At 46.1% G+C, this 23,337-nt stretch overlaps 2 protein-coding genes across 3 annotated transcripts in view; both read left to right on the forward strand.

The window, feature by feature from the left end:
- The window catches only part of LOC311588926 (uncharacterized protein MSANTD5), a 179,315-nt gene extending 158,015 nt beyond the window's left edge, over positions 1-21,300 (forward strand). The window contains exons 2-5 of the mRNA XM_084767029.1: positions 17,318-17,447; positions 18,441-18,528; positions 19,182-19,493; positions 20,950-21,300. Of these exons, the coding sequence (XP_084623155.1) occupies positions 17,442-17,447; positions 18,441-18,528; positions 19,182-19,493; positions 20,950-21,209 (666 nt within the window). The 5' untranslated portion in view covers positions 17,318-17,441 and the 3' untranslated portion in view covers positions 21,210-21,300. The remainder of the gene's footprint in view (positions 1-17,317; positions 17,448-18,440; positions 18,529-19,181; positions 19,494-20,949) is intronic.
- On the forward strand, positions 309-7,944 carry LOC311588925 (uncharacterized protein MSANTD5). 2 transcript variants are annotated; one of them, XM_084767027.1, is made up of 5 exons: positions 309-498; positions 3,593-3,722; positions 4,715-4,808; positions 5,462-5,773; positions 7,239-7,944. In XM_084767027.1, exons 2-5 carry the CDS (start codon positions 3,717-3,719, stop codon positions 7,496-7,498), a joined length of 672 nt encoding a protein of 223 aa, XP_084623153.1. In that variant the 5' UTR covers positions 309-498; positions 3,593-3,716; the 3' UTR covers positions 7,499-7,944. The 2 variants fall into 2 exon arrangements, with proteins under 2 accessions (XP_084623153.1, XP_084623154.1); XM_084767028.1 differs by having other exon boundaries at positions 5,465-5,773.
- Positions 21,301-23,337: the final 2,037 nt, after the last annotated feature.

Below are 23,337 nucleotides of genomic sequence, written 5' to 3' on the forward strand. Positions count from 1 at the left end.
AAAATAAATAAGTAAATGAATAAAATGAACAAAAGGGATCTCTGCTTCATTTGAACTGGCAAGATCCACTTCTAATCTAGATCTGTTTGTTGGTTTGTTGTTTTTGTGTTTTGAGACAGGGTTTCTCTGTGTAGCCCTGGTTGTCCTGGAGGTCACTCTGTAGACAAGGCTGGCCTCCAATTTACAGAGATTCCTCTGTCTCTGTCTCCTGAGTGTGGGATTAAAGGGTGTGCCACCCACCTGGCTTAATCCACATCTCTGAGGTAGGAAGACACACCTTTGATCAGATCTGCTGGAAGCCAATATAAGGAGGGGGAAGAAGGCAGCACTTGCTCCTTTCCTGTTGCCTCCATAGCCAGTCCCTTCCTTCACTGGCCCTGGAGCCAACCTTTCCAGGAGTCCAGTGTCTACTGAGGACAGCTGAAAGATCCAGCCTTTGCCAGTAAAGAACTTTCCCATTCCTGGTCGGCCAGTTTTGGGTTAATTGGACCATAGCCTGTAAGTAATTCTAACAGATCCCCTATAAACTCCCCTTTAAAATTCTATACACTTTGCTACTCTAGAGGACTCAGAATAATACAGCAGGCATAGTTCTATGGAGTTATCAAAAGAGTAATTAAGGCTTGCTATGGAGCCCTGGATTTCAATATCAGAAAAGACTGGGCTCTCATGGGACATTGCTTAAGGTAGGAAGGCTGTGCTGATGTGGGGCCATATTCCTTTTTTGTGTGGGGCACCATATTCTAACTCCTTCACATGGGGCTTTGTAGAGCTGCCGGGCCTGTAGATGGGGAGACATCCCAGACTCCTGAGGGTACATCGGGAATTGAAGGCCATGCTATGCCTCTGGGGTTTTGTTGTTGTTTGTTTTGTTTGGTTTTTTGGTCTGTTTGGATGGTTGGTTGGTTTTTTGTTTCTTTGTTTGTTTGTTTGTTTGTTTTTTCGGTTTTTTGAGACAGGGTTTCTCTATGTAGCCTTGGCTGTCCTGGACTCACTTTGTAGACCAGGCTGGCCTCGAACTCACAGCGATCCGCCTGCCTCTGCCTCCTGCCTGCCTCTGCCTCCCGAGTGCTGGGATTAAAGGCGTGCACCACCATGCCCGGCGGTTTTTTGTTTTCTAAGACAGGGTTTCTCTGCCTAGCCTTGCCTATCCTAGACTGACTTTGTAGACCACACTGATCCTCCTGCCTCTGCCTCCCAAAGGCTGGGATTACAGGCGATCTAGGGAGGAAGACAGAAGTTCATGCTCATCCTTGTTTTCAAAGTGGGTTTCAAGATAGCTGCAGATAAATGAGACACTGTCAAAAGAGACCAAAACCAAGACAACCCAGCGACAAGGATTCCATACTCTTGAGATTAGTGACCTGTCTCCTTATTCTCAGTAGTGGTCCCTGTTGCCCTCAACAGGTGTGTTGTAGTGGCACTGCCATTAATCCCAGCACTGGAAGGCAGAGGCAGGACGATTACTGTGAGTTCAAGGCTAGCCTGGTCTGCAAAGAGAGTCTCAGGACAGCCAGGGCCACATAGAGAAATCCTGTCTTGAAAAATTAAAAAAAAAAAAAAAAAAAAAGAAAAAAAAGAAACAAGCAAGCAAGCAAGCAAGCAAACAAACAAAAAACCCAGCTAGACGAGGTAGGGCACACCTTTAATACCAGCACCACAGAGGCAGATCACTGTGATTTGGAAGCCACACTGGTCTACAGAGTGAAACCCCCAAATCAAACCAACCAACCAAACAACAACAAACCATTGTGCCCTTGCAGCTGGGTGCTTCTGAGGGACAGAGAAACCTGCAGGACCCAGGGGTTCGGCCTGTAGCAGTGCTCAGACAACAGGAGAGACACTAGGGCTTGAGGCCTGGGCCAGAGTTCACATATCCATTGTGACCTTCACCATAGCTGTCCCCACTGTGCCACCACTCCTGCCTTTCCCACAGGCCGTGCTCTCCTGTCTCCTCCTCTGCTTCCCTTTTCTCTTTGTGCCTCTTGGAGAAGAACTTTCCAGGTTCCACTTTCCTGTTTATTATGGCTTAGCTACAGTTTTTGCAATGTAAAAGTTTAAAAAATTCTTCTTTATGTCTAAGTTTTTCAATCAAACTTTAAACAAAGTGAAGACATTTAACAAATGTCCTGAGACAATGTTTCTCTGTGTAGTCTGGCTGTCCTGTATTGGCTCTGTAGACCAGGCTGGCCTTGAACTCATAGTGATCCTCCTGCCTCTGCTTCCCAAATTTTGGGATTACAGGCCTTTGCCACCATACCTTCTTTCCCAGTTTCTCTTTGTTTTTGTTTTGGTTTGTTTTTTAGACAGGGTTTCTCTGTCTAGCATGGGCTGTCCTGGACTCCGTGATCCACCTGCCTCCACCTCCAGAGTGCTGGGATTAAAGGCTTCATTCCCATAGGCTATGTTATCTGTTACCATTATTCAATTTTGATATTTCATAGGTGTACCAACAACCACTTAAAAAGATTTTTTGTTTGTCCTTTGAGATAGGGTCTCTCTGTTAGTGTTGGCTGTTGTGGATAGGACAGTGTAGACCAGGCTGGCCTTGAACTCACAGAGATCTGCCTGCCTCTGTTTCCTGAGTGCTGGGGTTAAAGGTGTGTGCCACAAAATTTTTAAAATTTAAATAATTTATTCAGATTACATCTCAATTGTTATCCCCCCACTTATATCTTCCCCTTTCCCTTCCTTTCCCGATTCACCTCTCCTAGACCTGTGACAGAAGGAGACCATTCCCCCACCATATGATCACAGCCTTTCAGGTCTTATCTGGGTAGCCTGCTTCCCCTTCCTCTGAGTGCCACCAGGCCTCCCCACCAAGGGGAAGTGACCAAACTGGGCACCAGAGTTCATATCAGTCAGTGCCTGCTCTCCATACAACTGGGGAGGATGTGCTGTCCATTGGCTACATCTGAATAGGAGGTCTAAGTTTACTGCATTCATTGTCCTTGGTTGCTACATTAGTTTGTGCAGGTCCCCTGGGTCCTGATCAGCCATCCTTGATGGTTTTATAGAGGACCACACCTTTAATCCCAGCATTGGTGTCAGGGAGCTAGAGGCAGGCTGATCACTGTGATGTCCTGGAAAGCTTGGTCTAATTTTAGTGAATTCTAGGATGACCAGGACTATGTAAAGAAACCCTGTTTCAAAGAAAAGGCCTAAGGCTGGAGAGATGGCTGAGAGGTGTAGAGCACCATCTGCTCTTCCAGCGGTCCTGAGTTCAATTCCCAGCAACCACCTGGTGGCTCACAACCATCTATAATGTGATCTGGTGCCCTCTTCTGCCCTGCAGGTGTACACGCAGGCAAGACATTGTATAAATAATACATAAATAAACCTGAAAAAGAAAGAAAGAAAGAAAGAACCAAAGAAAGATGAATTAGCTGACCTCAGTAATACTTAGATTCTTTGAGTATTTCAACTGAGGTTCTGTGTCAGGCCCAAGATCCAGAAATCTGGCTCCTGCCTCAGCCTCCTGAGATGGGATTAAGAGCTCAGGCTGACCCTCTGCTGTCACAACCAAACATCCTGTAGCCTGGGCCTACTCCACTCACATCCCAGAGATTTATAAAGGGCTGCTTCTCCACAGGGTTCTCAGCCTTGCAGAAGTGAGCAGAGCTCTCCGTCCACACTCCAGACTCTGTTGTGCCCATCAAGACACAGCGGATCCTAGTTCCCAGCTCAGTGGAGCAAAGGAAGCTCAGGAGCCAAAAATGCAGGTGAGTTGGGGGATCCACTCCTGTGTTTCCTGGAGGATGGCTGTGCTGTTTGTCTTCAACTCATCTCAGAAGGCTCACAGCCTCAGAGTGTGTCTCTGCTGTGCTTCTCCACTCCACTTGGATGTGAGGTCATCGGGTCCTCATAGGAAGGCTCCTGGAATGTTCTGGTACCGTGTTCATTGTGCACCCAAGGGAATGTATATGGAAAACATCATTAAATGCCCTGAGTGGGAACACGTCTGCAATTTGCAGAGGCACAAGAAGCAGCACTAAACTTATTCTTGGTTATTTTTTCTTTAGTTAGTTAAGGCAGCATCTTTTTTTGATTTGGTTTTGTATGGTTTTCGAGACATTTAACCCTGGCTGTACTGGGCTCAGTTTGTAAGCCAGGTTAGCCTCAAACTCATGAAGATCTACCTCCCCCTGCCACCCAAGTGCAGAAATTAAATGCATGGGCCACCAAACCCCACTTGAGGCAGGATCTTATTGATCCATGGCTAGCCCACAACCCACTATGTAGTCAAGAAGGACGCTGAATGTGTGAGCCTCCCTACACCTCTCAGGAAAGAGCTGGGATCATGGCCACCCACCAAGCACCCCTGTGATGTGATATGGGCTGCAGAAATACTGGTTCCCAATGTTTGTCTGATCCCTTAGTATTCTTGAATAGTTGGAGTTCATTATTATGAGATTTGAAGATGGATTTTTAGCCCATGGAGAACAGTAAGGAGATTGGGGAGCTGGAGAGAGAGGCTGAGGTCTTCTGAAAGTAGAGGTGCTTCTGTTTCTTATCTTTCACTCCATCAAGGGCACCTACACTACTCACTGGAGTTTTTCCTGGTTAAACTTCAGGACCAAGCTTTCCCATGAGGTGACAATGAGCCAGCACCTGGATGCAAGAGGCAGGCTCCTGAGTCCATGCACAGCACAGAGACAGAGAGTCCCATTGCATGAGAACTGTTTTAATATTTTATGTATCCATTTCTGCACAGAGAGAAGCACAGCAAGTCCGAAGACCGAGAAACACCCAAGGCGCCAACGTGCAGCAGAGACGGAGGCAGAGGCAGGAAGACCAAAGGGCCTCAGGTATGCAGAGTCGAGTCTGCTAAAACCAAATTCTTCTTATGTATTTCTTAATTCTGTGGCTTGTGAATATATGCAGGACCCCAGATGTCCACAGCTGTGACAAGGGTAGACTGGCACTCTGTGGTGCCAGGTCTCTGCCCTCACAGAAGACCCAAAGGTTCAGAAACTTGAGAGCCTCCCTGGGTCAGAGGTGGTCATGAGTCTGTGTAGGCACAGCGTTCCCAGGTAGCACTTGTCCTGTGAGATCTCTTTGCATCCTGAGATTTATTTCTAAAACTGAAGACACTTACAGTGTCCCGGTGCATGCTAAGAGCAGGATGGCCAGGCCTTGTGACACAGGCCTGTAATCCCAGGTCTCGGGAGGCAGAGGCAGGTAGATCATTGTGAGAGTGAGGCCAGCCTGGTCTACAAAGTGAGTCCAGGACAGCCAAAGATACACAGAGAAACCCTGTCTCAAAAAACAAAAACAAACAAACAAACAAACAAACAAAGGAGAGCAGTGTCGATGCTGAGTCCTGGGCTGGTTGACATAATCTCTTGGTGACTGCATGAGGTCACTTCTGGCTGTTCAGTGTGCAGGAAGAGTCACTAAGAAAGGTTCAGATGAGCTTCTGCATGATGTCAAATAACTCATGACGTCACTCTGTCCCTAGCAGGTCCTTCTCGTGACCGGTGGACTGATCCTGAAAACAGGGTCTTCCTGCAGGAGTGGGAAGTAGTTGAGCAGGAAGTGGGCCACCCAGGCGGGAAGATCCACAAGAAGACCAGACTGATTTGCCAGCGCCTGGGTCAGCGGGGCCTGAGGAAGAGCTGGACAAGCTGTTTCAACCTGCTGCTTACCATGCAGAGTCTGCACGAAGCTTTCTGTAATGAGAGACCAGGGGTCGAACCACCCTTGTTCTCTCCTTATGCAGAGGCCCTGTACAAGATCCTGGGCCCCAGGGACTCGAGAAGCCAAGTGCCAGGTGAGTGTCTTCTGGGTAGACTGTTGAGGTCCTCTTCTAGAGAGTGGCATCAGCTGGCCTGTCCTTCATGAGCACAGAGCAGAGCACACAGTGGAGGGCATCCAGTTTCCCACAGGACTCTATAGCACATAGCAGGAAAGTCTGGCCTCTCTCTGGGTCATTTTGCTGTCACCCAAGGGCATGGAATTTGGACTAGTACATAGTTGACTATGACAAAGAGGCCAACAGGTTACTTAGGCTGATTCAGGGTGAGGGAGGGTGCCATGCTTATGACTGTAAAAGGAACTTTTACTCTCCTGGCTCAGCTGTGGTCTGGGAGGCTTACTGCCTCCTGCTGGCCTAGGCCTGAACCTGGAAGCATGTAGCCTGCAAACAATCCAACCCAGGCCTAGAATGTTTTCAGCCTCTGACACTTCCTGCTTAGGCAGCTCACCCTTCCTTGTTCTTTCTGAGCTCTGGCTGGTTCAACTCAGCTGTTCTGCCTCAAACTCTTCTCTCAGATGACTCAGCTAATCCAGCTTCTCTGTGGGCCAGAATTGCTCTACTTGGCCTCAAACTAACTCTCCAATCTGCTCTGATCTTCTGGCTTCTTTATATTTTCTGGCTCCTCCAGCCTTCACCTGAGTTCTCTCTCTGCAACCCATGTCTCTATTACTGTTGTAGTAGAACTGCTTCCTGGGCTGGAGACGTGGTGAAGAGCACTGCCTGTTCTTCCAAGGTTCATGAGTTCAATGCCCAGGACCCATGGCGTGGTGGTTCGCAACCATGTATAATAGAATCTGGTGCCTTCTTCCTGCAAGCAGGCACATATGAAGGCAGAATGCTGTATATAGATAATAAGTTAATAAGTCTTACAAAAACCCTGATTTATAAATAAATTAAAAGCAAAAGAAAACAAAAATCTGGGTGTGCGGGCACATGCCTTTAATCCCAGCACTCAAGAGGCAGAAGCAGGGGGATCTCTGAGTTTGAGGCCAGCCTGGTCTACAAAGTGAGTCAGGACAGCCAAGCCTAAACAGAGAAAACCTGTATCAAAATAAAGCAAAAAACACAAACTACAACCACAAAGAAGAAAAGCCCTGCTTTCCCATTCCTCTCTCTTGTCAGGAAAGTTGGGCTTATCGGCTTCTGTCAAATCTTTTATGATTGGTCACCTTTTCTGCCACTAGATTGGACTTAGCTTTTAAACATGGGTGCTTCCTTCTAAACTACCTTTACCTTTGCTTGGCATTAAAGGCATGCACCAGCACACCTGGGCCTAAGCTTTTCTTTACCTGATATGAGGTCTACACCAGGTTGGCCTTGAACTCAAATCTGTTTGCCTCTGTCTCCTGGATTGAAAGAGTGTTTGTATTCCAGCCAGATCACATAGACCTAGATCTTTGAGTGTGATCTCTTGTCAGAACAGCCATGGTGTGAATTAACATTCCTCTACATATGATCTCTCTGTTTCTTCTCCTCTCAGATTCTCCCAATGATGGGCCTGGTAACCTCCAGTTTCCAATGTACCCTCAACCTCCCATGGCCTTCCTGCCTCCCGAGTACCATCCTTGGAGTTTAGGCATCCCTGCACCTTCTGGAGAGCCTGAATGGAACCCACCGCTGATGATGTCCGGGGAGGAGTCACTGGTTCCCAGAGGGGATCCCTGGGGCCCCTCCTATCTGATGGCTCCACCGCAATATCCTGCCTCTGTCCCTGCAGACACCAGCCTCCAGCCATGGTGAAATTCTGACAACAACCCAAGTCTCCCATGAAGATGTCTATGAAGAAACTCTCTCCTCCTCCTCCTCCTCCTTCTACTCCTCCTCCTTCTCATCTCTTCTCCTTGTCACTACTGTTGGGGTCATACTTACAGGCAGGCAGCGGGTGTGGTACTAACTGCGGGGCGTTCATTTCTAGGTGACCTGGCACCTGCCCTCTGCCCTCTGTCTCCTCCAGACTCCTGACACTGTCTCCCATACTACAAGGGCAGCCTCTGCGTCCACTCAACACCTTTTCATTCCCTAGCCTTCTTGTTAAGTGTCTCACAGCCTCCAAGTCAATGCAATAGAAATTATTCGGAGCTTGAGATGGATCTGGGGGCTGGTGTGATGTAATGTCAATTAAGAGAATATCAAAGCTAACCTAGATATTTAAGTTTCAGATACTGAATGAATGTCCAGGGACATTGCCACCATTTTGAAAAAAGATTTATTTATGTAGCAGTGTTTTGCCTGCACCTAATACCCGAAGATCAGAAGAGGGCACCAGAGCTATGAGCCTTTTCGTGGTTGCTGGGAACTGAACTCAGGACCTTTGCAAGAGCAGCCAGTGGTCTTAACTACTGAGCTGTCTCTCCAGACCCATTGCCACCTATTTTAACCTAATGTAGCTGTGCAAGTGATGAGTACAGCTACAGCTCTGTGGAGGTGGAAAGACGAGGCTCCTTTCTGGGCTGACTTTCTGAAAGCCTATATCAAAGACATGAATGAAAGAAGCTTCTCTTTTTGCCTGATTGCTTTCACTCTTGTTAGCAAGAGCATCTGCTGACTGCCATTAGAGCAGTTGTCAGTCTTTTGAACTGTATTCCCTTTGGGATTAATGACTCTTTCTTAGGTTTCATCTAAGACCATCAGAAATATCAAATGTTTACATTATGAATCTTGACAGTAGCAAAATCAGTTATGAAATAGGAAAGAAGATAAAATTATGGTTGGGCATTACCCCAACATGAGGAATTGTATTAAATGGTGGCAGTGTTAGGAAGGTTGAAAACCACTGTATTAGAGCTCACTTCTTCAAGATTCTGGGATATACTGAAGACCATGTGAGACATTCAGATCCAGATTAAGCAACTACTGGATTCTTGGACTTCTGTTCATAGGCAGTCAGTGTTGGATTAGTTGCATACATTATGGAATATACATATATACAAAACAAAGCTGGGGCTGGGTCTGGTGGTGCACACAGTTAATCCCAGCACTCAGGAGACAGAGACATGCTTATCGCTGAGTTTGAGGCCAGCCATGTCTACAAAGAGTTTCAGGACCGCCAGGACTATTACACAGAGAAACCCTGTCTTGGAGAAAAAAGACTGTCTATGTATAAAAATTGTATTATATTATATTGTATTCACTGATAAAAATGTGCATGTATGCATATGTTCTATAATATACAATGTATATACATATATAGACATTCTCCATGCTTTGTTCCGCTAGAGAACTCCAACTAATATCCCAGGTAATGCTATATTCAGGTATCAAAATAGTCATTAAGATTTCATAGGAAACCCTGGGACTCAGCATCAGAGAAGACAGGGCATTCATGGGACACTGGCTACCTAGGGAGGAAGGCTATGATAATATGGGGCAACATCCTAAGTCCTTCATGTTGGAGTTAGCACAAGTTCTGTGCCTGTAGGTGGGCAGAGATCCCAGACCCCTGGGGAAGCATGTGGAGTTCAACATCATCCTGTGCTACTGGGGTAGTAATTGGCCAGTTCCAGGGTCCCTCAACCCTGTCTCCAAAAGAAGAATAGAAGCAGATGCACCTATCCTTCACGCCTATGCCTTTTTCTCTTCCTGGTGCTTACAGTTCTTACTAAAATGTCTTACTAAACTTCATCTCTGGGCTGGAGGGTTGGCTCATAGGTTAAGAGTACTGGCTGTTCCTCCAGAGGTCCTGAGTTCAATTCCCAACAACCACATGGTCACTCACAACCATCTATAATGGGGTCTGGTGCACTCTTCTACTTTGTATATGTATGTAACTAATATGTAATCACTAAATAAAAAAAACTTCATCTGTGCTGCTTTCTATGAGTGATTTTTTTCTCTACCATGACATGTGTGTGGATAAACCAGGCAAATTACAGAGCTGTGGAGGAGGGGGAAATTCATGCTCACTGTTGTTTTCAAAGTGTAGGATGCATGGGACACTGACCCAGCAAACACAAATCAGGAAAACCCAACCACACCAGAACAAAGGGTCCCCAGACCCTTGAGATGAGTGACATGTGTCCCTATTCCCAGTGGTCATCTATAATATCCCTTAGTCTCCTTTGCATTAATGTGATCACAGTTGCCCTCCCACCACTAGAGCAGTGGTTCTGGACCTTGCTAATGCTGTAATGCAATTCCTCACTGGCTGTGATGAGGCAGGCCTTTTGTCCCAGCACTCCAGTGCCAGAGACAGACAGCTCTCTGAGTCTGAGGTCAGCCTGGTCTATACAATGTGTTGTAGAACAGCCAAGGCTACACAGAGAAAGCCTGTCTCCAAAAACCAGCGAACCAACCAAGATACAAAAGACAAAAGCAATTTCTATTGCTGTGGTGACCATCCCAAACATACAATAATTTTCTTGTACAGCAATAGGATAAACTACGGTAAGTTTTCTAATCACCTTGAGCCGCCCTCTTCGGTGTCATTATGCAGTGGAACAATAGGTTCTTGTCTAAATTCCTCTGTCTGTGTCTGAGTATTTTTTAAATTTCATGTATAAGTCATTTTAAGGTGTGTATCTTATCTAACCCCTTTTCATATTTGCCACAAACACCCAGCATGGGGTGCTGGAGCGAAGATTCAGAGGTTAAGAGCACTGACTGTTTTTCCAAAGGTCCTGAGTTCAATTCTCTGCAACCACATGGTGGTTCACACCCATTTATCATGAGATCAGTCTGGCCTGAAGGCATTGTACACTGGCAGAACACTGTATACACAATAAATATTTTTTAAAAACTCATATGGCTACTAAGGATAAAATATGCATCACCAGACTAATAATATTTATAATTAATATCATGTGAATCTCTTACATTTTTGCTTATGAACCTAGTCTTTAATGGCTGAGACCTCTCTCCAGCCCTCATGCCAATCTCAATTAAGTAATTCATCTTTCAATTTTCTGATTCTACTTTCATCTAAAGTAGAACTATGCAGGGTCTTAACTCTCTTTATTATGATATGCCTCAACCTTAATATGGGAAGGTTTTTTTCTTGCTTTTGTTTTCGATGTTTTTATTTGTTTTGTTTTGGACACAGCGTTTCTTTGTGTACTCCCTTTGTAGACTAGGCTGGCCTCAAACTCACAGAGATCCACTGGTCTCTGCCTCCCAAAAGCTGAGGTTAAAGGTGTGTGCCACCATATATGACTAGATTTGTCAGTTTAATGATACTTAGCTCTGTCCTTGAGGACTTCCCAAGTGATATATAAAACCCGATGGCTTCTCACTTTGTCCACAGCTGGCATGATGTCTCTCCATGTGCTTTTCCCATGTTGGCCAACAGTTTTGTTTTTATCAACATCTCAATAGTTTGATTTTGCCAATAAAGACTCAGGAGCCTGTTAGCTCAGAGAGGCAGAGAAAGCATTCAGTTGACCTTCCTCTTCAGCTAATGTCCCAGAAGGAATCTCTCGTCCCATGACATCTCTCACAAACCCCTCAAACTGATTGTCCCCCCTCTAGAGACCAAATCAACACCATTTTGTGTTCAGGGCCTGAGCACCTGACCCTTGCTTCCCCCTGGAGTTTCCATGGAGAGCCACAAGTACACAGCTAGCAACTGGTCCTAGGAACTTGTACCCGGGGCTAAGCAATCAGAGCTTCAGGTCATAGTTACTAGAACAAATGAAAAATTCCCTCATGTGGTCTGGCCCTGGTTCACTTGCTTATCCCTGGTTACCCAGCTAATCAGCTTAAAGGTCACCCTGTCAGCCAATCAAGTTTGTACTGATCACTGTTGCTGAAGTCAGCTTCTGTAAAGGATATGAAAACCCACTGCTTTTGCTGCTCAGGGTCTCCTCCTTCTCAAAGGCAGGTAGACCTCGTTCCATTGGATCAATAACAGCCTCTTGCCTTGGCATCAATCTCAGACTCCCTCTCTCATTGGGGCTTCCAGGAAAAGTCTCTCCCACTACAGGTCTTACCCCTCCCTTTTACTTCTTGTGTGTTTCTCTAACACTAGGTAGGAGAGAAACAATGATAGAGGGGAGAGAGGAGTTAGGAAAATGCCTGAATCTAATTTCTTTGCTTTTGTTTCTTCATTCACTGTGGCTATAGCAAACCACCACCAACCTCCATAAATGACCAACAACCACTGCCTCTGCCTCCTAGAGCTATCATATTTATGTACCCTCTGACAAGTTCCCAAAATTCCAAACATCACACAATGACAGAAAATATCTGCACCTGGGAAAGCATGCCTCTGCTAGAGCATGAGGCACTTCAGTCAGGTACTGTGGACAGCCCAAACCAGCCCCATATCCCCACACCTAGGATTAAAACAAAAACACACTCTTAGACTTCTGTGTTTTTTAAAGGAACCAAAATTCCAGAATTCCCATTACAATTTCCTCCTTAAAGGACTAGTTGAATTCTACAGTGAATTCTGGGGACATTTCATTTTTGTTTGTTTGTTTGTTTGTTTGTTGGGAGCCAGGGTTTCTCTGTGTAGCCTTGGCTGTCCTGGACTCACTTTGTACCCCAGACTGGCTTCGAATCCACAGCAATCAGCTTGCATATGCCTCCCCAATGCTGGGATGAAGTCAGAGGCAGGCAGATTGCTGTGAGTTCGGGCCCAGCCTGGTCTACAAAGTGAGTCTAGTTCAACTAAGGCTACCCAGAGAAACACTGTCTCCAAAAACCAAAACCACACAAACAAACAAACAAAACAAAACAAAACCAATCATCAGCAGGGTGTGGTAGCACAGATCTTTAATCTTAGGACTCAGGAGGTGGATGCATGTCCATTGATGTGAGTTTAAGGCCAGCCTGGTCTACAAAGTGAGTCTAGTACAGAAAAACTCTGTCTTGACAAAACAAAAAACAACTAAAAAGAAAACAAAGAAACAAAAAACTATCCACCTTTCTTTTCTTTTTAAAAAGAATTCATAATAACATAAAATATTTGTCTTTCTGAATGTGGTTATGGTTTAATAAATTATCTCTATCCCATCCATTTACACAAGTTATATATCTCTGTTTTAATAGGTGAATAATGCACCATTATACATATATGATACCATCTCTTTATTCACTAATGCTCTAAAGGCACATGGGCTGATTTCACAATTTAGCTGTAGTGAGTGGTGCTGAGCGGGAGTGTGTGGAGGCTCAGGAGATGGAGCAGCAGGTTCAATGCATCTCACCAAGCCTGGCAGCCTTCGCTCCATCCCCTGGAGCCCCATGGCAGACACATGCACCCACACGTACATAGACATGGGCACCAGATAAATAAATGTAATTTGTTTTAATTTTAATTTTAATTTTTTGGTTTTTCAAGACAGAGTTTCTCTGTGTAGCCCTGGCTGTTCTAGACTCACTTTGTAGACCAGGATGGCCTCCCACTCGCAGTGATCATGTCTTTTTGCTGCTTCCTAACTGTGATGTTGGTACTTGTGTGAATTATAAGGCAAACGTCTGTGTTTCCAGATGGCGTCAGGGACCCTGGGAAAGGGCTGTTCAACACCATAGTCTGAATCCCAGAGTCAGAGCAAACAACTGTGCTTCTGTGGGACAGGGAAGCATCCAGGAGAGAGGCGGTCAGGCTTTAGCAGTGCTGAGACCAAAGGAAGACAGTAGGATTGTGGTCTGGCCCAGAGTTCCCACAGCAAGTATGGCCTCCCCCACCCCTGCCTTCCCCACGGGCCATGCTCTCCTGTGTTCCCCTGACCCCTCCCCTGCTGCCTTTTTCTCTTTCTGCCTCTTGGTGAAGAAGTTGCCAGACTCCTCTTTCCCAGTTAGTATTCATTAGCTACAGTTTTGGACATGATCCTAACTTACAAAGTGATGGATTTAAAAATTGTTTGTTATCAGGGTGTGGTGGTGCACACCTTTAATCCCACCACTTGGAAGGCAGAGACAGGCAGATCACTGTGAGTTGGAGGCAATCTTGGTCTACAAAGCAAATCCAAGACAGCCAGGGCTACATATAGAAACTGCGTCTTGAAGAAACAAAAACAAAAATGTTAAAAAACATAAATGAGTAAATAAATAAAATGAACAAAAGCCCCAAGCTAAAAGGCACCCCTGGGAGGGATCTCTGTTTGATTTGAACTGGCAAGATCCACTACTAATCCAGATCTGTTTGTTTTTTGTTTTTGTTTTGTGTTTTGAGACAGGGTTTCTCTGTGTAGCCCTGGTTGTCCTGGAGGTCACTCTGTAGACAAGGCTGGCCTCCAATTTACAGAGATTCCTCTGTCTCTGTCTCCTGAGTGTGGGATTAAAGGGTGTGCCACCCACCTGGCTTAATCCACATCTCTGAGGTAGGAAGACACACCTTTAATCAGATCTGCTGGAAGCCAATATAAGGAGGGGGAAGAAGGCAGCACTTGCTCCTTTCCTGTTGCCTCCATAGCCAGTCAATTCTTTCCCTGGCCCTGGAGCCAACCTTTCCAGGAGTCCAGTGTCTACTGAGGACAGCTGAAAGATCCAGCCTTTGCCAGTAAAGAACTTTCCCATTCCTGGTCGGCCAGTTTTGGGTTAATTGGACCATAGCCTGTAAGTAATTCTAACAGATCCCCTATAAACTCCCCTTTAAAATTCTATACACTTTGCTACTCTAGAGGACTCAGAATAATACAGCAGGCATAGTTCTATGGAGTTATCAAAAGAGTAATTAAGGCTTGCTATGGAGCCCTGGAGTTCAGTATCAGAAAAGACTGGGCTCTCATGGGACATTGTTTAAGGTAGGTAGGCTGTGTTGATGTAGGGCATATTCTTTTTGTTGGGTGGGGCACCATATTCTAACTCCTTCATATGGGGCTTTGTAGAGCTGCTGGGACTGTAGATGGGGAGACATCCCAGACTCCTGCTGGCACATCAGGAGGTGAAGGCCATGCTATGCTTCTGGGGTTTTGTTGTTTGTTTTGTTTGGTTTTTTGGTCTGTTTGGATGGTTGGTTGGTTTTTTGTTTGTTTGTTTGTTTGTTTTCGGTTTTTTGAGACAGGGTTTCTCTATGTAGCCTTGGCTGTCCTGGACTCACTTTGTAGACCAGGCTGGCCTCGAACTCACAGCGATCCGCCTGCCTCTGCCTCCCGCCTGCCTCTGCCTCCCGAGTGCTGGGATTAAAGGCGTGCACCACCACGCCCGGCGGTTTTTTGTTTTCTAAGACAGGGTTTCTCTGCCTAGCCTTGCCTATCCTAGACTGACTTTGTAGACCACACTGATCCTCCTGCCTCTGCCTCCCAAAGGCTGGGATTACAGGCGATCTAGGGAGGAAGACAGAAGTTCATGCTCATCCTTGTTTTCAAAGTGGGTTTCAAGATAGCTGCAGATATATGAGACACTGTCAAAAGAGACCAAAACCAAGACAACCCAGCGACAAGGTTTCCATACTCTTGAGATTAGTGACCTGTCTCCTTATTCTCAGTAATGGTCCCTGTTGCCCTCAACAGGTGTGTTGTAGTGGCACTGCCATTAATCCCAGCACTGGAAGGCAGAGGCAGGACGATTACTGTGAGTTCAAGGCTAGCCTGGTCTGCGAAGAGAGTCTCAGGACAGCCAGGGCCACATAGAGAAATCCTGTCTTGAAAAATTAAAAAAAAAAAGAAACAAGCAAGCAAGCAAACAAACAAAAAAACCCAGCTAGACGAGGTAGGTTACACCTTTAATACCAGCACCGCAGAGGCAGATCACTGTGATTTGGAAGCCACACTGGTCTACAGAGTGAAACCCCCAAATCAAACCAACCAACCAAACAACAACAATCCATTGTGCCCTCCCAGCTGGGTGCTTCTGAGGGACAGAGAATCGTGCAGGACCAAGGGGTTCGGGCTGTAGCAGTGCTCAGACAACAGGAGAGACAGGAGGGTTTGAGGCCTGGGCCAGAGTTCACATATCCATTGTGACCTTCACCATAGCTGTCCCCACTGTGCCACCACTCCTGCCTTTCCCACAGGCCGTGCTCTCCTGTTCTCCTGTCTCCTCCTCTGCTTCCCTTTTCTCTTTGTGCCTCTTGGAGAAGAACTTTCCAGGTTCCACTTTCCTATTTATTATGGCTTAGCTACAGTTTTTGCAATGTAAAAGTTTAAAAAATTCTTCTTTATGTCTAAGTTTTTCAATCAAACTTTAAACAAAGTGAAGACGTTTAACAAATGTCCTGAGACAATGTTTCTCTGTGTAGTCTGGCTGGACTGTACTGGCTCTGTAGACCAGGCTGGCCTTGAACTCATAGTGATCCTCCTGCCCCTGCTTCCCAAATTTTGGGGTTACATGCCTTTGCCACCATACCTTCTTTCCCAGTTTCTCTTTGTTTTTGTTTTGTTTTGTTTTTTAGACAGGGTTTCTCTGTCTAGCATGGGCTGTCCTGGACTCCGTGATCCACCTGCCTCCACCTCCAGAGTGCTGGGATTAAAGGCTTCATTCCCATAGGCTATGTTATCTGTTACCATTATTCAATTTTGATATTTCATAGGTGTACCAACACCTACTTAAAAAGATTTTTTGTTTGTCCTTTGAGATAGGGTCTCTCTGTTAGTGTTGGCTGTTGTGGATAGGCCAGTGTAGACCAGGCTGGCCTTGAACTCACAGAGATCTGCCTGCCTCTGTTTCCTGAGTGCTGGGGTTAAAGGTGTGTGCCACAAAATTTTTAAAATTTAAATAATTTATTCAGATTACATCTCAATTGTTATCCCCCCACTTATATCTTCCCTTTTCCCTTCCTTTCCCGATTCACCTCTCCTAGACCTGTGACAGAAGGAGACCATTCCCCCACCATATGATCACAGCCTTTCAGGTCTTATCTGGGTAGCCTGCTTCCCCTTCCTCTGAGTGCCACCAGGCCTCCCCACCAAGGGGAAGTGACCAAACTGGGCACCAGAGTTCATATCAGTCAGTGCCTGCTCTCCATACAACTGGGGAAGATGTGCTGTCCATTGCCTACATCTGAATAGGAGGTCTAGGTTTACTGCATTCATTGTCCTTGGTTGCTGTAGTAGTTTGTGTAGGTCCCCTGGGTCCTGATCAGCCATCCTTGATGGTTTTATAGAGGACCACACCTTTAATCCCAGCATTGGTGTCAGGGAGCTAGAGGCAGGCTGATCACTGTGATGTCCTGGAAAGCTTGGTCTAATTTTAGTGAATTCTAGGATGACCAGGACTATGTAAAGAAACCCTGTTTAAAAAAAAAGACCTAAGGCTGGAGAGATGGCTGAGAGGTTTAGAGCACCATCTGCTCTTCCAGAGGTCCTGAGTTCAATTCCCAGCAACCACATGGTGGCTCACAACCATCTATAATGAGATCTGGTGCCCTCTGCTGCCCTGCAGGTGTACATGCAGGCAAGACATTGTATAAATAATACATAAATAAACCTGAAAAAGAAAGAAAGAAAGAAAGAACCAAAGAAAGATGAATTAGCTGACCTCAGTAATACTTAGATTCTTTGAGTATTTCAATTGAGGCTCTGTGTCAGGCCCAAGATCCAGAAATCTGGCTCCTGCCTCAGCCTCCTGAGATGGGATTAAAGGCTCAGGCTGACCTTCTGCTGACCCACCCAAACATCCTGTAGCCTGGGCCTACTCCACTCACATCCCAGAGATTTGTAAAGTGTTGCTTCTCCACAGGGTTCTCAGCCTTGCAGAAGTGAGCACAGCTCTTCATCCACACTCCAGACTCTGTTGCGCCCATCAAGACACAGCGGATCCTAGTTCCCAGCTCAGTGGAGCAAAGGAAGCTCAGGAGCCAAAAATGCAGGTGAGTTGGGGGATCCACTCCTGTGTTTCCTGGAGGATGGCTGTGCTGTTTGTCTTCAACTCATCTCAGAAGGCTCACAGCCTCAGAGTGTGTCTCTGCTGTGCTTCTCCACTCCACTTGGATGTGAGGTCATCGGGTCCTCATAGGAAGGCTCCTGGAATGTTCTGGTACCGTGTTCATTGTGCACCCAAGGGAATGTATATGGCAAAACATCATTAAATGCCCTGAATGGGAACACATCTGCAATTTGCAGAGGCACAAGAAGCAGCATTAACTTATTCTTGGTTATTTTTTCTTTAGTTAGTTAAGGCAGCATCTTTTTTTGATTTGGTTTGGTATGGTTTTCGAGACATTTAACCCTGGCTGTACTGGGCTCAGTTTGTAAGCCAGGTTAGCCTCAAACTCATGAAGATCTACCTCCCCCTGCCACCCAAGTGCAGAAATTAAATGCATGGGCCACCAAACCCCACTTGAGGCAGGATCTTATTGATCCATGGCTAGCCCACAACCCACTATGTAGTCAAGAAGGACGCTGAATGTGTGAGCCTCCCTACACCTCTCAGGAAAGAGCTGGGATCATGGCTACCCACCAAGCACCCCTGTGATGTGATATGGGCTGCAGAAATACTGTTTCCCAATGTTTGTCTGGTCCCTTAGTATGCTTGAATAGTTGGAGTTCATTATTATGAGATTTGAAGATGGATTTTTAGCCCATGGAGAACAGTAAGGAGATTGGGGAGCTGGAGAGAGAGGCTGAGGTCTTCTGAAAGTAGAGGTGCTTCTGTTTCTTATCTTTCACGCCATCAAGGGCACCTACACTGTTCACTGGAGTTTTTCCCTTGTTAAACTTCAGGACCAAGCTTTCCCATGAGGTGACAATGAGCCAGCACCTGGATGCAAGAGGCAGGCTCCTGAGTCCATGCACAGTACAGAGACAGAGATTCCCATTGCATGAGAACTGTTTTAATATTTTATGTATCCATTTCTGCACAGAGAGAAGCACAGCAAGTCCGAAGACCGAGAAACACCCAAGAAGCCAACGTGCAGCGGAGGCAGAGGCAGGAAGACCAAAGGGCCTCAGGTATGCAGAGTCGAGTCTGTGTTCAAACCAAACTCTTCTTATGTATTTTTTTATTGTGTGGCTTGTCAGTATATGCAAGACCCCAGATGCCCACAGCTGTGACAAGGGTAGACTGGCACTCTGTGGTGCCAGGTCTCTGCCCTCACAGAAGACCCAAAGGTTCAGAAACTGTGAGAGCCTCCCTGGGTCAGAGGTGGTCATGAGTCTGTGTAGGCAAAGCGTTCCCAGGTAGCACTTGTCCTGTGAGATCTCTTTGCATCCTGAGATTTATTTCTAAAACTGAAGACACTTACAGTGTCCCTGTGCATGCTAAGAGCCGGATGGCCAGGCCTTGTGACACAGGCCTGTAATCCCAGCACTCAGGACGCAGAGGCAGGTAGATCGTTCTGAGATTGAGCCAGCCTGGTCTACAAAGTAAGTCCAGGACAGCCAAGCCTACACAGAGAAACCCTGTCTTTAAAAACAAAAACAAACAAACAAACAAACAAACAAAGGAGAGCAGTGTCGATGCTGAGTCCTGGGCTGGTGGCATAATCTCTTGGTGACTGCATGAGGTCACTTCTGGCTGTTCAGTGTGCAGGAAGAGTCACTAAGAAAGGTTCAGATGAGCTTCTCATGATGTCAAATAAGCCATCACATCACTCTGTCCCTAGCAGGTCCTTCTCGTGACCGGTGGACTGATCCTGAAAACAGGGTCTTCCTGCAGGAGTGGGAAGTAGTTGAGCAGGAAGTGGGCCACCCAGGCGGGAAGATCCACAAGAAGACCAGACTGATTTGCCAGCGCCTGGGTCAGCGGGGCCTGAGGAAGAGCTGGACAAGCTGTTTCAACCTGCTGCTTACCATGCAGAGTCTGCACGAAGCTCTCTGTAATGAGAGACCAGGGGTCGAACCACCCTTGTTTTCTCCTTATGCAGAGGCCCTTTACAGGATCCTGGGCCCCAGGGAGTCGAGAAGCCAAGTGCCAGGTGAGTGTCTTCTGGGTAGACTGTTGAGGTCCTCTTCTAGAGAGTGGCATCAGCTGGCCTGTCCATCATGAGCACAGAGCAGAGCACACAGTGGAGGGCATCCTGTTTTCCACAGGACTCTATAGCACATAGCAGGAAAGTCTGGCCTCTCTCTGGGTCATTTTGCTGTCACCCAAGGGCATGGAATTTGGACTAGTACATAGTTGACTATGACAAAGTGGCCAACAGGTTACTTAGCCTGATTCAGGGTGAGGGAGGGTGCCATGCTTATGACTGTAAAAGGGACTTTTACTCTCCTGGCTCAGCTGTGGTCTGGGAGGCTTACTGCCTCCTGCTGGCCTAGGCCTGAACCTGGAAGCATGTAGCCTGCAAACAATCCACCCCAGGCCTAGAATGTTTTCAGCCTCTGACACTTCCTGCTTAGGCAGCTCACCCTTCCTTGTTCTTTGTGAGCTCTGGCTGGTTCAACTCAGCTGTTCTGCCTCAAACTCTTCTCTCAGATGACTCAGCTAATCCAGCTTCTCTGTGGGCCAGAATTGTTCTACTTGGCCTCAAACTAACTCTCCAATCTGCTCTGATCTTCTGGCTTTACATTTTCTGGCTCCTTCAGTCTTCACCTGAGTTCTCTGTCTGCAACCCATGTCTCTATTACTGTTGTAGTAAAACTGCACCCTGGGCTGGAGACATGGTGAAGAGCACTGCCTGATCTTCCAAGGTTCATGAGTTCAATGCCCAGGACCCATGGCGTGGTGGTTCGCAACAATGTATAATAGAATCTGGTGTCTTCTTCCTGCAAGCAGGCACATATGAAGACAGAATGCTGTATATAGAGAATGAATTAATAAGTTTTACAACAACCCTGCTTTATAAATAAATTAAAAGCAAAAGAAAAAAATCTGGGTGTGCTGGCACATGCCTTTAATCCCAGCACTCAAGAGGCAGAAGCAGGGGGGATTTCTGAGTTTGAGGCCAGCCTGGTCTACAAAGTGAGTCAGGACAGCCAAGGCTAAATAGAGAAAACCTGTATCAAAATAGAGCAAAAAACACAAACTACAAACACAAAAAAGAAAAGCCCTGCTTTCCCTTTCCTCTCTCTTAGGAAAGTTGGGCTTATCGGCTTCTGTCAAATCTTTTATGATTGGTCACCTTGTCTGCCACTGGATTGGACATAGCTTTCAAACATGGGTGCTCCCTTCTAAACTAACTTTACCGTCGTTTGGCATTAAAGGCATGCACCAGCACACCTGGGCCTAAGCTTTTCTTTACCTGATATGAGGTCTACACCAGGTTGGCCTTGAACTCAAATCTGTTTGCCTCTGTCTCCTGATTGAAAGAGTGTTTGTATTCCAGCCAGATCACATAGACCTAGATCTTTGAATGTGACCTGTTTCCAGAACAGCCATGTTCTGAGTTAACATTCCTCTACATATGATCTCTCTGTTTCTTCTCCTCTCAGATCCTCCCTATGATGGGGCTGGTAACCTCCAGTTTCCGATGTACCCTCAACCTCCCATGGCCTTCCTGCCTCCCGAGTACCATCCTTGGAGTTCAGGCATCCCTGCACCTTCTGGAGAGCCTGAATGGAACCCACCGCTGATGATGTCCGGGGAGGAGTCACAGGTTCCCAGAGGGGATCCCTGGGGCCCCTCCTATCTGATGGCTCCACCGCAATATCCTGCCTCTGTCCCTGCAGACACCAGCCTCCAGCCATGGTGAAATTCTGACAACAACCCAAGTCTTCCATGAAGATGTCTATGAAGAAACTCTCCTCTTCCCCCTCCTCCTCCTTCTACTCCTCCTCCTCCTCCTCCTTCTACTCCTCCTCCTTCTCATCTCTTCTCCTTGTCACTACTGTTGGGGTCATACATACAGGCAGGCAGGGGGTGTGGTACTAACTGCAGGGCGTTCATTTTTAGGGGACCTGGCACCTCCCCTCTGCCCTCTGTCTCCTCCAGACTCCTGACACTGTCTCCCATACTACAAGGGCAGCCTCTGCGTCCACTCAACACCTTTTCATTCCCTAGCCTTCTTGTTAAGGAACTCAGGGTCAGTGTCTCACAGCCTCCAAGTCAATGCAATAGAAATTATTCGGAGCTTGAGATGGATCTGGGGGCTGGAGTGATGTAATGTCAATTAAGAGAATATCAAAGCTAACATAGATATTTAAGTTTCAGATACTGAGTGAATGTTCAGGGACATTGCCACCATTTTGAAAAAAGATTTATTTATGTAACAGTGTTTTGCCTGCACCTAACACCCGAAGGTCAGAAGAGGGCACCAGAGCTATGAGCCTTTTCGGGGTTGCTGGGAACTGAACTCAGGACCTTTGCAAGAGCAGCCAGTGGTCTTAACTACTGAGCTGTCTCTCCAGACCCATTACCACCTATTTTAACCTAATGTAGCTGTGAAAGTGATGAGTACAGCTTAAGTTCTGTGGAGGTGGAAAGACGAGGCTCCTTTCTGGGCTGACTTTCTGAAAGCCTATAGCAATGACAGGACTGAAAGAAGCTTCTCTTTTTGCCTGATTGCTTTCACTCTTGTTAGCAAGAGCATCTGCTGACTGCCATTAGAGCAGTTGTCAGTCTTTTGAACTGTATTCCCTTTGGGATTAATGACTCTTTCTTAGGTTTCATCTAAGACCATCAGAAATATCAAATGTTTACATTATGATTCTTGACAGTAGCAAAATCAGTTATGAAATAGGAAAGAAGATAAAATTATGGTTGGGCATTACCCCAACATGAGGAATTGTATTAAATGGTAGCAGTGTTAGGAAGGTTGAAAACCACTGTATTAGAGCTCACTTCTTCAAGATTCTGGCATATACTGAAGACCATGTGAGACATTCAGATCCAGAATAAGCAACTACTGGATTCTTGGACTTCTGTTCATAGGCAGTCAGTGTTGGATTAGTTGCATACATTATAGAATATACATATATACAAAACAAAGCTGGGGCTGGGTCCGGTGGTGCACACCGTTAATCCCAGCACTCAGGAGACAGAGACATGCTTATCGCTGAGTTTGAGGCCAGCCATGTCTACAAAGAGAGTTTCAGGACTGCCAGGACTATTACACAGAGAAACCCTGTCTTGGAGAAAAAAGACTGTCTATGTATAAAAATTGTATTATATTATATTGTATTCATTCATAAAAATGTGCATGTATGCATATGTTCTATAATATACAATGTATATACATATATAGACATTCTCCATGCTTTGTTCCGCTAGAGAACTCCAACTAATATCCCAGGTAATGCTATATTCAGGTATCAAAATAGTCATTAAGATTTCATAGGAAACCCTGGGACTCAGCATCAGAGAAGACAGGGCATTCATGGGACACTGGCTACCTAGGGAGGAAGGCTATGATAATATGGGGCAACATCCTAAGTCCTTCATGTTGGAGTTAGCACAAGTTCTGTGCCTGTAGGTGGGCAGAGATCCCAGACCCCTGGGGAAGCATGTGGAGTTCAACATCATCCTGTGCTACTGGGGTAGTAATTGGCCAGTTCCAGGGTCCCTCAACCCTGTCTCCAAAAGAAGAATAGAAGCAGATGCACCTATCCTTCACGCCTATGCCTTTTTCTCTTCCTGGTGCTTACAGTTCTTACTAAAATGTCTTACTAAACTTCATCTCTGGGCTGGAGGGTTGGCTCATAGGTTAAGAGTACTGGCTGTTCCTCCAGAGGTCCTGAGTTCAATTCCCAACAACCACATGGTCACTCACAACCATCTATAATGGGGTCTGGTGCACTCTTCTACTTTGTATATGTATGTAACTAATATGTAATCACTAAATAAAAAAAACTTCATCTGTGCTGCTTTCTATGAGTGATTTT

This window comes from Acomys minous (assembly GCF_964271855.1).
Source record: "Acomys minous genome assembly, chromosome: 18".
Taxonomy (NCBI): Eukaryota; Metazoa; Chordata; class Mammalia; order Rodentia; family Muridae; genus Acomys; species Acomys minous.

Bases quoted from the DNA above. Each gene is read 5' to 3' on its own strand.
- LOC311588925 (XM_084767027.1), top strand. The intron at 4,809-5,461 runs GTATGCAGAGTC...CTCTGTCCCTAG, and splicing joins GGAAGACCAAAGGGCCTCAG to CAGGTCCTTCTCGTGACCGG. The intron at 5,774-7,238 runs GTGAGTGTCTTC...TTCTCCTCTCAG, and splicing joins CTCGAGAAGCCAAGTGCCAG to ATTCTCCCAATGATGGGCCT.